The sequence below is a fragment of the Diadema setosum genome, chromosome 15, assembly GCF_964275005.1.
Source record: "Diadema setosum chromosome 15, eeDiaSeto1, whole genome shotgun sequence".
NCBI lineage: Eukaryota > Metazoa > Echinodermata > Echinoidea > Diadematoida > Diadematidae > Diadema > Diadema setosum.
Genome location: NC_092699.1, coordinates 7,447,137 through 7,465,375, shown reverse-complemented (window position 1 = coordinate 7,465,375; position 18,239 = coordinate 7,447,137). Strand labels below are relative to the sequence as shown.

The window sequence follows — 18,239 nt, the reverse complement described above, 5'->3', positions numbered from 1 at the left end:
TTTGTTGCACTTAAGCGGGGTTCCCGCTAAAACAGCTCGACCTGCTTAATGGGTGAGCACTGTGCTTGATTTTACTTTCATTTGATTTGTGCACATTTCTCACACAAATTAGCACACAAAAAGTTGATATTTATTCTTTGATACATAACTAAAAAGAAAAAAAAATGTTCCAACGAAGAAGAAGGGTCCTGCGGAATATATCAATTGATTTGTTGAACAGATATCTCTCATTATAAGAGAGATAAAGTAATTGGAAAATTTGTATGGTTGCAATAATCATGTCAGAGAAATAATGATTTTTTGTTTTTTTTTAATGATGATAAGTTCCAGGTCTTAGTTTCCTGAGGCATATATATGCACCCTTCTATTGACCTCTTCCTATTAAAGAAAAAAAAAATAAACAAATAAAAATAATGATGAAGAAATCATCCTTGAACAGCAAGGATGCGGCTGTAACAAGCTACAAACTTTCTTTATTTGTTTGTTTTTATGCCTCCGCAACGAAGTGGCCGGAGGCATTATGTTTTCGGGTCGTCCGTCCGTCCGTCCGTCCCGTTTTGTTTTTGTCGATATCTCAAGAACCATGTGATGGTTTTACATCAAACTTGGTATGAGGGTATATCCTTGGGGGATAATACTTTGTGTGGATTTTAGGGTCACAGGGTCAAAGGTCAAAGGTCACAGGTTATTTTGCGAGAAAAAAAAATTGAAATTTCATGTTTTTCTCCATATCTCGCAAATGGTTCAAGGTATCTTCATGGAACTTAGTATATATGCTTGTACCGATGGGCAGTGATTATCTAGGGAAGTTGGGGTCATGGGTCAAAGGTCAGGGGGTCAAAGGTCAAGGTCAACTCCTCAAAATATCACTACTTTCCTTAAAATGCATATATGCCTGAAGGTTTTTGTTTTTGTTTTAACTTGATGTATGCATGTATTACCCAATATATATTCTGTGGGAAGTTTCTTGCCAAAAGGTCAAAGGTCAAGTGAAAGTGCTGAATTGTACTGTTTCCTCCATATCTCAAAAGTAACTCAAGGTATCATCATGAAACTTACATATTTATGCATGTTCAACCTAACAGTGATTCTCTTTGGAACTGTGAGGTCAAAGGTCAAAGGCCAGGTTTAGATAATGCTATTTTCCCATTTGATACTGAAATTATACTTTTTCTCAATACCTTGAAAGTTACTCAATGCATAAACTTATAAAAGGGTCAAAAGTCAAGTAAAAATCATCAGTTCCCCAAATACCTGCACTCTGACATTTTAATCATTCATCAAATTGAACCTAGTTCTAGGAAAGTGAACATTCAGCACATTTGAGGCAAACCTATCATTTTAATATTTTGCCAATTGTGTGAAACTGTCATCACACATTGTCAAGACATTGTACTATAGACCTATTAGGAGAACCATGCATTATGGCGGAGGCATATCAGTCGCCGTAGCGATATATCTAGTTTCAATAATGAAAATTGGTGACAAACAGGCAGAAAGCGCATTGATGTGTAATATGCAAGAAGAGTTTAATAAGAGAACAAAAGAATGTCTTTGAATACCATGACAATTTTAGCAACGTACAGTCATGATTTGTATATAGGCCTTCAAAATTGCATTTCTGAATGCCAAAGTAGTAAGAGAAGATGAAGTGCTCCCAGGTTATACTTGCGGCCCATTGAATAGCCAATCACAAATTAAGGGTTTCTTGAGAAATCTCATTTCGTGATGCTGCATACTCACGTTCATTCTTGATAGCCCCGGAGTAATTGCTGACCATGTACTGGACTGTATTTGACTCATTGTTTGAGGGAGGCATTGTGTTGATGGCATTGTCCGTCATCCAACCTCTCAAGATGTTATTATTAGGATGCCCAGAGGACATCTTGAGCCACCTCCTCTAGGGGTTTGTGTTTGTCATTTCAGTCTGCAGATGAAGGTATGAAAGAGGAGGCTGATTCGGAAGAAGTTTCTAAACCCGCCGAGTTTGACTCCTCCACACATGACCATTGTCAGCAATATTTCCAAAGATAGAAATGATACTCAAAGGAATAGAGAAATAAATGAAGCTGGCTGGACTGTAACCAGAATAAAACTTCAAATGATAAAATGTGATCTTGCTACAAAATCAATAATGAGTTGTCACATATAAAATTTTGGATTAAGGGTCAGATTCTTGGAGATGAAGTTCTCAGGGTTTAACCCACTAAGGGGGAGCCAAAATTGCTATAGCATGCATTTCCCATAGACACCTGCCCAAGGATACCTGGGACTATATTCAACTCTTAATGCGCCATGGTGGAAACCCCTTGTGCGCCTCATTATTTTGAGATACAAACATATTCATGCTTTAGGAGAACATCCTGTTTTTCAAATCTATGTAACTTTTGTAGATTTTTGTTACCCTGGACATGTAGTTGACAAATCTCGGATTCCTTTTCTCTCAAATGACCAATAGCTACATTATTTTAGAGGCATCCAAAACACTGACAGAAACAATCTACCTGCAAACCAGTAGTATGGAACAATGTTTGATAGTCGATCATCACGTTAAAGGCAGGCTACATGTGACAGGAACGGAATTGCGAGAACAGCTTTCATTGTACTGTGGCATTTGGCAATTTATCGATTGGTTTGGGCAGGTTTGTACATTTGAGCAGATTATGCGAACTTGGCACGCCGTCGACTGAGTCGGACATGCCAAATGTGGCACATAAAGAGTTACGTGATATGATTACTCATTATGTTCTCAGCTCACCAAAATAAATGGTAGAAAATGATTTGATGAATCATGACAGAAAGGGGACTTTGAAATTAAAGGTCGATTGGGCCCGAATTCACGAAGGTGGTACAAATGAAATCATGGTTTAAACCATGGACAAAAACCATGGAGCGCCAAGTGTCGCACGGAATATTTCGTTACAAAATTGGTAATTTCGGCGACAAAATGACCGTTTTGTTAACAAAATTATTATTTTGTGGATGAAATATTTATTTAGTTACAAAATGTTGTCATTTCGTCACAAAATAATCATTTCATCGACGAAATGACTGATTTCGTAACGAAATATTCCATACGACACTTGGCGCTCCATGGTTTTTGTCCATGGTTTAAACCATGGTTTCATTTGTACCACCTTCGTGAATTCGGGCCTTTGAGTTCACCCATTAGTTTGCAACAAATAAAATAGGGATATATTTGTAGAGCTTCAGAGCAACCACTCTGAAGGGATCATAAAGTTGTAGGACTTCAGCGTGCTCTTCAACAACATTCTATTCCTGATAATGGCAGAATGCCAAAAGTAACTGCTGACTTATTTCATGAAGTTTCTCCTGTTGTCATTTATTCTTCCATCTATCTCAAGGGTGGAATGTACAATGAGTGGTTTCTGCAAATCACAGGGGGGGGGGGGGAGGGGGGAGGGGGGAGGGGGAGGGGATGGTGTGTATTTGCCTACCCCAAGATCTTGGCCATGGATCATGCGGTCGTGGTGAAAATCGATACAAATGTTGATTATTATGTAATCTCCGAGAATGAATCATTAATTTCCCCTAGACGTGATTATTTTCTCTCAACTCTTTATGTGCCACGTTCACACGTCCAACTCAGTGAATGACGTGCCAACTTTGCATATTCTGTTCAAATGCACAAACCCGCCCAAACCGATCCATAAATCACCAAATGCCACACTACAATGAAAGCGTTTCTTGCGATTCCATTCCTGTCAAATGTATCTTGCATTTTATAGGATGATTGACTATCAAGCAGTGTTTCTGTTACTATTTTGTGTGCAAAAGTCATGCCTCTGCAATAATGCAGCTGCTGATCATTCAGAAGAAATACAGTTTTACATCAAAGCAAAGCTAAGCAATTCTCTACAACTTTCTCTACAATACATGTCCAGGATAACAAAAATCTACAAAAGTTAGTACATAGATTTGAAACACAGAATGTTTTCCCAACGCATAACTACGTTGCTGTCTTAGAATAATATGGCACTCAGGGGTTTGCGTGCATCATGGCACATAAAGAGTAAATAATGCTAATCACACTAATGTTTGCAAAATATTTGTGTGTATCAGATGTTAAGCTCTGAATCCCTAACTAAAACTTAATATGATCTCATGTTGCAAATAATTAATATTCTTTGTATTGCATTACAACGGACAAATTCACTAGAAAAATTATCAGAGAGCCAAAGTTTATTTCTTTTATTTTTATTCATTTCTTTCTATTTCTTTTTCATTGTTTCTTTTGTCTACAATAGTTCATGATATTAAACCAAAAATGATGTTATTGAAGAAAAAACTGGAAGAACATTCATCTGAATCTTCTTTAAAAAAAAAAAACAAACAAACAAAAAAACACACACACGCACAATTTTTGTGAATTGGATCTCTAAATGTGGGCAAATTGTGGAAAAGAAAAGTCATGAAATTTCAGCATTAAGAAAAAATTGCATTTCAAACTTATTGTGCAAAATGTTGGGTTGCATACTGTTAAAGCTTGCTTCAAAACATTCCTGGTAGAACATTTGAGACAAACAATTCACAGATAGTGCAAACTAACTATGCTATGATTCACATCTCATGTTTACCAAATTAATCCGGCTGTCTGGGATTTTAGAAATGGAATATTGAAGTCATGATTCACTTTCGTGCTGTATTATTTTTATCTCTTTTTTTTTTTCTGGTATTCACAGAAAGTGTATAATTTTCATCATTATTATTCCTGTTCTCTCATATTTGTCTGCATATTTCCTCGGGGGGAGATTTCATTTCAATGTTACCATTTTTGTATCCGCAGTCTTAAAATCCTTTGACATCTGTGGTCATTAACCGCCCAAATCCAGCAAGAAATTCAATCAGCCTGGGGCATCACGGGTAAATCAGCGTCAGATGTGAGAGAAAGAAAGAAAGGAAAGGAAAAAAAAAAAACACTGAGAGAAGATATATTATCAACACCTTCTTTGAACAACTTTTCCTTAATGTGCCCTTGTCTAGCTGTCAAGATAATGTTTAGAAGATGTTCCAAATGTAGGAGCACCGCCACCATAAAACATAGTTATAATGTGCAGATCTTGTCTGATCAGTTTTCATTGTGCCATTTTCCAGGCTAGCACAATAGAATTCGCAAATTACTATAACAAGGTCATTCAGAGATTATTGTTGGAAGTCATAATGGACAAAAAACTTAATTGATTTCTTTGAAGATTGAGTTGCCATATTGTTTCCTCGATTCTCTTTGTCACATTTTATACAGATATCAAACATTCAACTGATTAGTTTTAATGCCTCCGCCACGAAGTGTCGCCGGAGGCATTATGTTTTCAGGTTGTCCGTCCGTCCGTCTGTCCGTCTCTTGGAAGTTTCTTGTCAAAAGGTCAAAGGTCAAGTGAAAGTGCTAAATTTCAATTCATCTGTAAATTATAAAAGGGTCAAAAGTTGGGTACAAATCCTCAAATCCCCAAATGCCTGCACTCTTAGACAGTATAGCCATTCATCCAAATAAACCTAGTTCGAGGAAAGTGAACATTCAATGCATTTGTGACAAACCTGTCATGTTAATATTTTGCCAGTTATGTGAAACTGTCATCACACATTGTCAAGACATTGTACTACTGTATAGACCTATTAGGAGAATCATGCATTATGGCGGAGGCATACCAGTCGCCATAGCGACATTTCTAGTTTCTTATTTCTCCCAAGCCTTTGTACGCTACTTTTAGAAAATTATGAAAACGAATGTAACATACATGGTTCTACATTTATCATTTATGTATTTATATGCCCACCCCATCTCACAGCAAAATAGAACAAAACAAACAAAAACAACAAACTTCACACATGCACAAACACATGGAGCAAAGACACAAATCAAGCCCTCATAATTCAACAGCAAGAAAAAAGAAAAGAAAAAATGAACAAACACCATGTGATTAGCAGCAGTACCTACACGTAAACAGTGGAACAAAACATGTATACATTTTTTTCTGGTATACACGCATGATTAACCCATTGAGGACAAGTCCTGAGTATACTTGGGCAAGTGTCTACGGGAAATGTGTGTTGTACATGTAGCAAAATCATCCCGTCCTCAACAGGTTAATCCTAGGCTTGTGCCTATCTGGATACATGATTACATAATAATTAGGGCAACTGTCTCTGCTCTATACACATCCAGTAAACAATGCAGAGCCAACAGTCTTGTTTGATGCCCTTTCACAAACGTATCCTGCCTTTCCACTTTTAGCAGAAATCTGATGGAAATAGAACAGATTACCCAATAGAAAAACCTGTATCTCTCCTTATTGGCCTCTGGTATCCCTCTTCATTTTTGATTAACTATTTAATATAAATGTGTGAAATCTCTGTTTCATAGATCATTAGACTCAAAAGTCGTTATGAGGGTCACCGACCTCTCCTCAATGTGATAAATATACATTTGAAAAGATGTAATTGGCAAAACAGGCACTATGACATTAATTGTTGATTGATTGATCGATTGATTAATTGATTAATTGATTAATTTTTTTCTGCATTTCTTTCTTATATGTATGAAATGTATCACAAAGTCAATTTATAAAGGGATCGTATAGTTTTGGTTGAGACCTAATTTCAGGTTTCTTTTTGGTGAGATAATTAAAAACCTCTTGTGCAATATTTGAAAGAGCATGTAATTCCACAAGGAATTCAATGTTTATTTGATGATAATTGGTTTTGAAATGGCTGAGATATCCAAAACAGAGCAATTCTAGTAAAGTGTGGGACCCACACTTTATAACAATCGCTTTGTTTTACTTTGTTTTTGGATGTTTCAGTCACTCCAAACCCGATTTCCATCGAATAAACTTTGAATTCCTCCTAAAATGGTATGCACTGTACTATTTCGTAAGTGTTTTCTTGGTATCTTGCAAAAAGTTAAAGGAAGGTAAACCCAAAGAGCAATGTGGATTGAGTGAAAGCAGCAACATTAGTAGAACACATCAGTGAAAGTTTGAGGAAAATCGGACAATCGATGCAAAAGTTATGAATTTTTACAGTTTTGGTGTTGGAACCGCTGGATGAGGAGACTACTAGAGGATATGACGTATGAGTGGACAACAATACAAAGAAAATATAAAGGATATTCAACAAAAATTCACTTTTCTAGAATTATGAAAGAGCAGTGGACCAACCACTTTCAGAAAGCAGGGGGAATAATTGCTACCCTTAACATATGTCAATATCAAGTTGATGGAATTTGTAATTTTCATGAAAAATGGATTTTTGTAGTATTTTCTTTATATTTTCTTGATATTGTAGTCCACTCATACGTCATAACCTCTAGTAGTCTCCCCATCCAGCGGTTCCAACACCAAAACTTTAAAAAATTCATAACTTTTGCATCGATTGTCCGATTTTCTTCAAACTTTCACTGATGTGTTCTACTAATGTTGCTGCTTTCACTCAATCCACATTGTTCTTGGGGTTTATCTTCCCTTTAAAAGCCCAATTCTCATCTCCACCAATACTGTACCATCCCTTTAAACAAAGATTTTGGCTATTAAGACTATTACCTGACCATAATTGATGAAACAGGTAAGTGATTGATTAAATGTACACTTTTATCACAATGGTACAAGATGAAAACAAACAGGTGGTCTTCTATGCATATCCAAACCTGAGAATTATAATACATGTGCCTGCAGTTCAAAAGACAAAAAGCAACCCTAAATTTTATCGTCACAAGGGAATGATAGATGAGGGGCGGGAGCCACCTATGGTTAATCAAGACAAAGCATGATATGCATTTTTATTTTTCAGAGGCTGCTCAGCCTAAAACCCCAGATTGTTATATTGATGTTTGGGACATCAAATATTGGCAGTGCAGTGTATGCAGTTATTATACTGTTTGATGACACATACCTTTTGTTTGTTTGTTTGTCTATTCTTTGTTAATTTTTTCATATTTCTTGCCTGTGATTATAAATGCTCAGTATTCATCCATGTTCAGTACAAACGGGTACTTTTTGTCATATCAGTAATCACAATTGGAATTATCAGTTGCGTATAATTGACAGCTTTGTCATATTCTGAACCACCCAGAGTGCTATGTGTCTATTAAAAGTACTACTTGTCACATCAGCAGTCACTGCTCTAGAATTAGCTTCAAACTGTTACTTAAGTCTGCATCACAAACTGCACAAAACAGTTTAAACGTTTGTTTTCCATGAGTTATCAAGTGAAATGTTTCTTTAGAGGACTTTTACGTAGACCAAGTTTTTCTCTCATAAATTGTTTCTGCATTTTTCATGTGTGATGCATCATTCGGAAAACTGCTATAACATGTGAAAATTTCTACAGATTATTCAAAATTCTGTTAAAGCTAGTTCTGGCACGTTCACATATTTAGGAATATGATATATTGTAATGAATGTCGTCAAGCAAAATCTAATGTTAATCTGATAATCCTTTGATAGTGGTTGCCTTGTTCTACACTCATTGCTGTTCATGCATAATTATTATCAAATTGACACAGATCACTTATTTGCGTGAATGCCATATCTACATTTTCATTTTCTTTGATAAGTTACAGACATCCTATTCGGTTGGCTAAAAGTATATTATCAATTTTCACAGCTGAGATGGACAATATAAAATATTCAGGTGTTTTTTTTTTTTTTTCAGTCTTGTTATCTGGGATTTTTTTTTCTGTTGTCCCATCCATGATACCATATATAGGACGCCAAGAAAGTTCCCTCTTTTTTTTTCAGAGGAAGCTACAAAAGAATTGATCAGAAGGGAAAAACAAGAATTAGTTTTATGAAGATTCACTGTAGTACTAGTATCATTTTAATGGTCTGTTTTTCACAACAATATTGTAGCCAATTTAAAGGACAAGTTCACCTTCATTAACATAAGGATTGAGAGAATGTAGCAATATTAGTATAACACATCATTGAAAGTTTGAGGAAAATTGGACAATCCGTTCAAAAGTTATGAATTTTTGAAGTTTTTGTGCAGTCACCACTGGATGAGAAGACTACTGCAGTGTATGATGTCACATGCGTACAACAATATAAGGAAAATATAAAGAGAATTTCATAAAATCTCATCTTTTGAAAAAAGTACACATTCCCTTGACTCGTTACTGACATATGTTATGGGTAATATTATTCCCATTGCCTTTAGAAAGAGGCAAGTCAAGTGCTCTTTTATTATACAAAAAAAAGTGAAAATATGTTGAATTTTCTTTACATTTTCTTTATACTGTTGTACTCATATGACATCACGAGCCTTAGAAGTCTCCTCATCCAGCGGTTCCAACACAAAAGTTTTAAAAATTCATAACTTTTGCATCGATTGTCCAATTTTCCTCAAACTTTCACTGATGTGTTCTACTAATATTGCTGCGTTCTCTCAATCCTTATGTTAATGAAGGTGAACTTGTCCTTTAATGCAAGCTGGATGTGAAACCCTATCGAGACAGCAGAGCTAAAAGAAGTCTGATTGTTATTGCCATGAAACAACAAGAAGTAAAAATCATCTTTTTTTTTGAGAGTGAAGTTAGAACAGAACAGATCAGAGGTTCGATCAGAAGTAAAACCAAAAATACTTCAGAAATTTCCTCTGTAATAATGGTAGTTCTAATTACCAGTTATGACTGGTTGTCCGTCTGTCTGTTTGTTAGTCCATCCGTAGTCAATTTTGAAGACAGTGTAACTTCAAAATCGTTCAAAGTACAATGTATCCTAATGAAACTTGGCATATTTTATATGTATGAGTGGACAAAGTTGTGGCTGTCAATTTCTGGTGCACATGCCCAAGGTCAAGGTCAAATTCTCAAAATGTCATTATTTCCCCCATATCTATGCACTGCCTACAGTTACATTGTATCTTATTGAAACTTAGTGAATGCATGTAGTATCAGATAATATTCTATATGGAGAGTTTTAGGTAGGCCTTGGTGTCAAAGGTCAATGGTCAAGTGGAAATGCAACAGAAAAAAAAAAAAAAAACTTTTTTTCCATATCTTGAAAAGGGCTCAAGGTATCATCATGATAAAGTCTGTACACGTGCATGTACTGCCCGACAATGATTCTCTTTAATGGGACCTTTGGGGTCAAAATTCAAAAGTCAAAGGTCAGGTCAAAATACTTACATTGTACTATCTTATGCCAAATTACACTTTTCTATACCTTGGAGATTACTCAATGCAGAACTTAATAAAACATGCATTACTGCACAATAATTGTAGGGAAAGATTTCGGCCATTGGGTCAAGGTTCAATGTTCAATTGTCACAATTTTTCCCAAGTATTGAAAATAGCCCAAAGTATTGTCTTGAAAATGGATGTTACCAGTTTGTGATTATTTGAAGAATTGTGGTCCATAGGGTCAAAGGGCCTTTTCTTTCTTAATTTCTTTCTTCAGGTGTGTCAGATTTTGAGAATGTTAAGACAACCTTTAGGGAAAGCAGAAGGAACCTAAGTGAAGTTTTATCAGCATGTGAGGTCATGGACCACGCCTCCATGGAGGTAAGTGAGGAGACATCTTTAAGTTGATGCAATGGCCCAATGCTAAAATGTGTTCATGGTATAAATTGTTTGTTGTGGGGTTTCTTGTCAGACAGTTCCATCTTTCATTTTGGTTATATCTCTTTTTTCATTCATATCTATTCATTAAGTACACATCAATATTATCCTTGCTAAGGAAATATGCAGAAAAAGAGTCAATCTTATCTCAAAATAATTCAATGTTTGTATTGCATGATATGTGTATAGTGTAAACCCATTATCATATTCATATGCCCATACATTTTGTAATATCCATGAATGATAATTTCGTTTCATCAACTTTAATGTATCACACATAATTATTTTGATCATTTTATAGGTGAAACTTTCCTTTCTTCCAAGATGATCGGCACTGACTACATAGTAGGCCTATATGAATACAAAATGAGTGTAGCCATATTTCACTAGTTTTAAAAGCAGAAAATTGAAAAGGCTCATGAAACCATAACAGATTGTCAAAATATATAAGTTTTAGTTTAAGTTCATGGAATTTTCACCCCAAAAAAAAAGTGATGAAAAAAAAAATGATATCATATTGAATTATTTCCAGAGACTTGCAGGATCACCAAATTGAATGGGAGTGAAAGTATTTTAGAGTTGTATGATCTGCGTGAATGCTTAACGCACGGTGCAGTGATGTCATGAGGATTTTACCGTCATTCTTTGTTGCTCTTCAAACTCACCTGCGTTCACAACCATGGGTGAAATACAATCGTTCACGCGTGACTTTTAAAGTTACATTTTTTTTTTTAATCTCACAAAACAATAAGTCATGTAAAACACACACACACATTCAGGGAGGAAACGGGAAGGAGGTGGGGGAAACAATGTTTATAAAAAATGCACCTATATGCATGCACAGACACGAGCTATCAGCATATTCATGACAAGGCTTCCAACTTTTAAGCTACAAAATAATGGCATTCCCTTGTTAATCTGTTTGTTGTTAATAGGTTTTTTGTTATTTTGTTATTTCTTCACATCGCATTTGCTTCTTATTAAAAGAGAGGTCATTGATAATTGGGAGCAGAATGTTGATCCTGGAAGGATCTATTTTCGTATGTGGATTGTAAATTGTTAATTGCCCTGTTTAAAGCATGAGCTTTCCTTCAATAAGCAAGCCATAAAAAGCATTAGTACAGGTTGTCTTTCCTTATCAGTATGGAAATGGAGTAATTCATTTTAGGTCGTAAGAAAACACCGGTGCTTTAAAGGAAGGCTGCAGGGGGATGAGAGAGCTGTAACGTGATGTGAATCTTGGTATCATAATTCTTTTGCATAACGTCTGATAATTATTGTAACGGCGACTTGTTTTTGTCGAAGATGGGCAGAATATATTTCCTATTCTGTGAAAGTCCCAAAATAAAGTCCCGTTATATGTTGAAGTATATTGCCAATGGATGCTTAGAGTCAAGCAGAAATTACAGTCATCAGGCAGAATTCATGGTTACGAAGGTTATTGTGACGAATCGCTCGAATACATTATACAGCTAGAGATGGATAGTGAGAATGTCTCGCCCGGCAGAGAGGTGACATAAAGTGAAGGAAATATGACTGGCTAATACAATAAGCTAACGTGACTGGCGACCGTTTCTGGACTGGTTGATTTTTTATCTCTTTCGTTGGTTACTCTCTCGCTGTTCAAACACGGGTTTCACTCTAAGGAGACAAACTCTTCACTCCATCTCCTCCTGATAACTTTTTCCCAAGATAAGCATAAAATCTGTTTTCTACATTATGTATACCCCTTTCAAACAAGCTCCTCATGTTCGACAGAGATAGAGAGGACCAGTCATGAAGGTCACGAGAAAGGCATTTATCGCGCTGCGGAGTATAATTTATAGGGGAAGGATAGGATACAAGGACAGGAGAAAGTCACGATAAGAAGCAAGCAGAAAGGGCTGAAGGACAGTAAGAGTAAAGGGCAAAGGGAGCAAGCTAAAAAGGCTGAAGGACAGTGTGAGGTAAGGGCAAAGGGTAAGGGCAAGGACTCTGAAAGTCAGGACAAAGTTGAACTTCGGAGAGCAAGACAAGAGTTCTGAAAGACCAAGCAAAGTCGAACTCAGAAGGGACAGAGCAAAAGTACTGAGGTGGGAGCAAGGTCAAAGCAAGGGGAGCACAGAATGGACATGTGAAGGCCAGAAGAACAAGTGAACACACGGTCACAGTGGTGAGAGCATAGAATAGACTTGTGAAGGTCAGAAGAACAAAGCAAGATGAACAAAGAGAGAATTCTGCTGAATGAAAAGCAGTTGAGATTGGGCTAGCTAAACTTGTAATTTACAATAGTGTTAGCTAGACATCCTTTACATACTGTAGATAAGCACAATAATCATGAAAGCAAGGATAAACATGTACAGTTCGACCTCGATTATCCGACCTCCTTTTATCCGGAAATCTCTATTATCTGGACGCGTTCACGCAGTGAAGTACTTTTTTTCATCCAAAACAAAAAACAAAAAACAAACCAAAAAAAAAAGAAAAACAATGATTTTAACATCTTTTCGTGGATCTATTTCAATAATTTCGTAAGATGTGCATGATAGGTTTCTCAATATCTAATGAGGTATAACGTGTATGATTTTCACATAAAGATATACTTTATTTTTGTGAAGAAGGGACTACAATTTTGCACAGGCTAGCATAGATTACACCACCGTTGCGGGGTACGCCACCAGCCTAGCTACCAGTGCACTGGGACGGCAGCTTGGACGGCAGCTATATACATTAGCATTGTGTCTCCCATATCCGGCTAATTCGCTTATCAGGATGAGCGCCGGTCCCGACATGGCCGGATAATCGAGGTCGAACTGTAATACTATATATACACAATGTTACATCAAACATCTTATCAAAAATGTGTAATAATTTTGAAAAGTGGAGTTTCAAGAGGTGTTCAGCTAGTAGTAAATTCAGTTCAAGTTATTGCGTGATGTCTTTTACACCAGAGTACAACTTTTAAAGATTTGACTCGTCGGAAGTAGCTCATGCTTCTTTTGCCAACAAGAAATAGAAGCATTATTAATGTTCACTCCTAATTTTGTATTGTAACAATCATAAGTCAAAATATGCATAAAAAACTTTCATTGCATGCATACTATTTCTGTGATGTAATGGAAATGTAAACAGATAGGAATATGCTATTGATATGTTTTAATGGCTGTCCAGAAATTAATTTTTAATTAAGTTTGTTACGTCTGTGATAATGGTGCTGAATTATTCAAGTTAAAAAAAAAAGACAGTTTGATATCTTCAATGAAATTAACATAGTTGTGTTAGAGTTTTGGGAGGAAGCTAGCAAAAAGATAAGGTGAATATTATAAGGTGCTGGTGACGCATGTTCTATTGGGGTGGTATGAGGGTTAAGTTGTTTGACAATGAAGCCATAAAGACCAACTACGAAAGTATGCAATTACCCCGCACAAGAAAGCTGGTAGTGCGTGTTTTTTACCCTAATACACTATAATAATTATCTCACCGTTATTTAGAAAATCCGTTTCATTTACAAACTGTTTATTTCAAGATCAAAATCAGCACAGTGAGGATTAGCCTCAACAGTGCAATCTCTCTGTGCAGGGCATTTCAAATGTCTGTTTTCTGCACGGTACAACATGTGGATTACATGTACGTAAAGTAAGATAACAGTGGATAAAATTATTTAATATGAAGAAAGTCTCACATTTCATGGCTTGGAATCTTGTGTTGCATAATGGTAGCCGGTGGTTTCTTTGGTTGTCTATTCATGTGTTTTTTGTTGTTTTGTTGTTGCTATAATTCCAGGTTATTGTCAATGCTGTAGGGTTGTCAAACCCACTTTCTGATCACCCGTTTTACATGCTGGTGGAAACCTCTGGGTCAAATTCTGCACACGATGAGGAGAAGCTGAACTCTTTTCTGGAAAGCGCCCTCTCAGCTGGTTATGTAGCTGACGGAACAGTAGCTACAGAAGTGTCAAAAATTCAGGTGAATAGTACAATTTGTGTGGAGACTCATGAGCACAAAAAAAAGATTCAAAGAATTGATGATAAGTACAGTTGAGATGTATTGTGAAGTATTAACCCTATTCTAACTGGGCTATTTGAGACCAAGTGTTTACTGGGGGGGGGGGTCAATTTGACCCCCCCCCCCCCCCTTCAGATCTCGGCCGCCGATCGCGCAATCGCCGCAAAATTTTGCCTGAACATAGAGCTGGATGTCAACTACAAGATTACATGGTCATACAACAGAAAAATTTTGATTTCATATTTTTTAATAAATTAATTATGCAAATTAACGCATGAAATCATATTTTCACCTATAATTCCATCAAAAAGACTGAAGGATTATTAATTTTTTGTGTCAGAGTTCCTCAAGACACATCAAACAATTTTCTAGTAAAAAAATAGCGCAATCAAAATCATTTTCTTTTGTTTTTTTATTGTTTTGTTAATTTCTTATGTATTTTACTGTTTTTTCGATCTTTTGTTTTCTATTGTTTTTTTGCCAAAATTTGTTGGAGGCACTTTTTCAAGCTTATCTACATTAGAATTGATTTATTTCAATGGTTAAAAGTTGAAATAATCTAATTTATATCAATTAAACAAAAAAACTCAGTTGGCATTGGATTTGCACACGAAATCATGAATTCGAGCGTTTTTCGGGTTGACATGCATATGCAAAACGTTGCATAACTTCAGAACGGTGTACCCGGATGTCGCAAATTTGGTCTCAAAATATGCGGGAGACTCAAATGAAAAAAGTCATGAAACGATGCGGCAAAATCTTTGCGCGTTGCGGAATCGTGGCGCGAAACGTCGGGGGGGGGGGGGTCAATTTGACCCCCCCAGTTAGAATAGGGTTAAACCACAAATGAGTTGCATTCATACCGCTGCCATTGTTGTTGGACAGTACACTGACAAACCATTTCAGTGTACTGTACTAAAAGCACTTATCGGTAAAAGAGAATTAAGAAAGAAGAAACCCCCTCACTGAAAATTACAAACAATCCCCCCCCAAAAAAAAAAAAAAAAAAAAAACCAGCTTGAATAAGAACAGGAAAAAATATCAGAGAAGCGAGACCTTCATCGTGTAATTTCGAACACCGAAAAGAAAAACACTCATTTCATAGACTCTAACACAATGCTAAAGAATTATGGAATGTATTTTATTCTTAATAATGTGGCGTCAGTCTCCTCCTCCTCATCTTAGAGAGAGTGAAGAGTAACGACAGATCTATCATTGCTATGTTATTTCATATTCCCTTGTAAATATGAATACAGAATCACCCCCTGATGAAATGAGGTGAAATCCTACTCCACTTAAAAGTTGTCTGTAAAATAAAATCAAATAGAAAGAGCAGTGATAGCTTCAATGAATATATATATATATATATATATATATATGTATATATATATATTTTTTTTTTTTTTAAGGAAAGGTAAAGAGTAATAATATAGTTTCAGAATTTCAGATTCAATCTCTACTGCATGGGCAGGAGATGAGATGATACACTGCTCCACAAATATTCAATTATGAGTGTGTAAAAACATTTCGCTTTGGAAATTGCAGTAGTGTGAATGAGATTTCAATGAAATGACACATATAGTAGATGCAAGTGGGACATGAGACAGAGTCCAAAGAGTTATGAGTTGTTATTTTTCTTTTAATTCTGTTTTTTTTTTTTTTCCCCACATATGGTGTCTTGCGATCCAGGCCTTGTGGGCCCTGCGTGAGCGGATAGCTGAGGGCCTTGTAAGAATGGGTTGGTGTTTTAAGTACGACCTTACCATCCCCATCAACCATTTTTACGGTCTCGTTGAGGAGACTCGGGAGCGACTGGCGGGCATGGAAGCCACCGTGGTCGGGTACGGGCACGTCGGCGACGAGAACCTCCACCTGAATATCGTCACACCGCAGTACGACAGCCACGTGCACACGATTCTAGAGCCTTTCGTGTACGAGTGGACGTCGAACTTAAAAGGCAGCATCAGTGCCGAGCACGGACTGGGCTTCCTCAAGAGAAACTACATCGGGTTGTCAAAAGCTCCCGCTGCCGTCGGTCTGATGCGAGGGATTAAAGCGATGATGGATCCCAAAGGCATCCTAAATCCATACAAAGTGTTGCCCTAGCTTCTAAGATTGATAATCAGTCACCGAGTCCTTCTCACAATCACTCCAGCGAATCAGAGAAAGCCATAATATTTTGTAATGTAATTTTATGATGATGATGGTCAAATTCAGTCACAGTAAATACGTGTAAGATGTCCTTGGGCATTGCAATGCGAAAATTATGCTTGTAATGATGAAAGCACTCTCACTGCTACCAATGCCAGAATGCTGCCAGCAATTCCTATTTATATATTTCACGTCAGGTGTATGAAGATTTTTGTCTATGCGTGTGTTTGTCTGTGTGTGGCGGAGGGCGGGAGGGGGTTATTCATATTCAAAGCTGTATTATCCACTAAAAAGAAGAAGAAGAAAAATGGGTGCTCACGTGTGTGCAATTTTCCGTATTATGACGATGATATGGTCGCGTGTTGTAATGATGGCATCTTTCAATGACAAATTTCGAGATTGTCCCAGAAGAAAGTTCAAATTATATGACTTGACGATAGCGAGACCAATAAAAAGTCATTATTTTTGTTTCGTGTATCAATTTGTTTCCTTGCTTGAGAGGCAATTGTCGACCGTCCACTGCACAGTATATTAACGTCAGAAACTGTCGCGTATTTTGATCCACTGGCTATCGCGCAAGTTGTCTACTTTATCTCTCCTTTACTTCTGCCTTGTTGCCACAACTGCGGCATAAAGTTGAATATTCATAATAGAATGTGCCTATGTTTGTACATAATTATGTGTCTTGTGTGTGGATTATTTTTATGTGTGTATGTGTGAGTTTTTTTGTATTGAGTGATAGCACGGTTTCTATATGAAGAGTTTGTTTGCAAAAACCGATAAGTCCATATTTGCCAAATGGAGATATTTGCGATTAAAGGTCAAGAAAAATAGAGAGAATAATAAGAAAATTTTTGCTTCTTTTGATCATATATTCAAAAATGTACCTTTATATGTAGTGACCAATATATCATTTAAAAGGTACACTCGTATTATTTTGTACTTTATGACAGAGGCCGTACTTCAAAATCTTCAAAAATGGACTTACCGGTTTTTGCAAATAAACTCTTCATATGGAAGCGTATACTTACAATCAAAAGTCTACCCCCAGGTCATAAACCATGTTCTCATTTTACTATTGTAGTTGTACTTCTGATCATTATCAGTATTATCCCTGTTATCATTTTCATGAGTAAATTTGTTACGTTGCATCCCGCGGAACTTGTTTTGGAGGATAGTTTGGATTCAGCAGTTTTACGCCCCCGGCGCCGCCTTGTCACATTATGCGCAATTACGCCACGTCTTACCACGGACTTTCGTAAAATTCCGTATGTAGGTGTTATGATAGTGGTGATAAAAATTCTGTAGCCATCTATAACTTTCGATGGAAAGTGCCCACGTGTCTTACTCTCTAAAAAAAAATCGAGTGAAAATATTCACTCTTAAAAGAGTGAATTTAGAGTGAAATTGGAGTGAATTTTGAGTGAAAATTTTCATTTTCACTCGTTTTAGAGTGACCTCAGGGATCACTCCAAAATCTTCGAGTGATCCCTGAGGTCACTCCAAAATGAGTGAAAATGTTCATTTT

General features: G+C 36.6%; 1 protein-coding gene across 1 annotated transcript in view; it reads left to right on the top strand.

Moving 5' to 3' along the window:
• Positions 1-16,978, top strand: part of LOC140238473 (D-2-hydroxyglutarate dehydrogenase, mitochondrial-like) — a 34,712-nt gene extending 17,734 nt beyond the window's left edge. The window contains exons 5-7 of the mRNA XM_072318376.1: positions 10,416-10,519; positions 14,339-14,521; positions 16,250-16,978. Of these exons, the coding sequence (XP_072174477.1) occupies positions 10,416-10,519; positions 14,339-14,521; positions 16,250-16,666 (704 nt within the window). The 3' untranslated portion in view covers positions 16,667-16,978. The remainder of the gene's footprint in view (positions 1-10,415; positions 10,520-14,338; positions 14,522-16,249) is intronic.
• Positions 16,979-18,239: the final 1,261 nt, after the last annotated feature.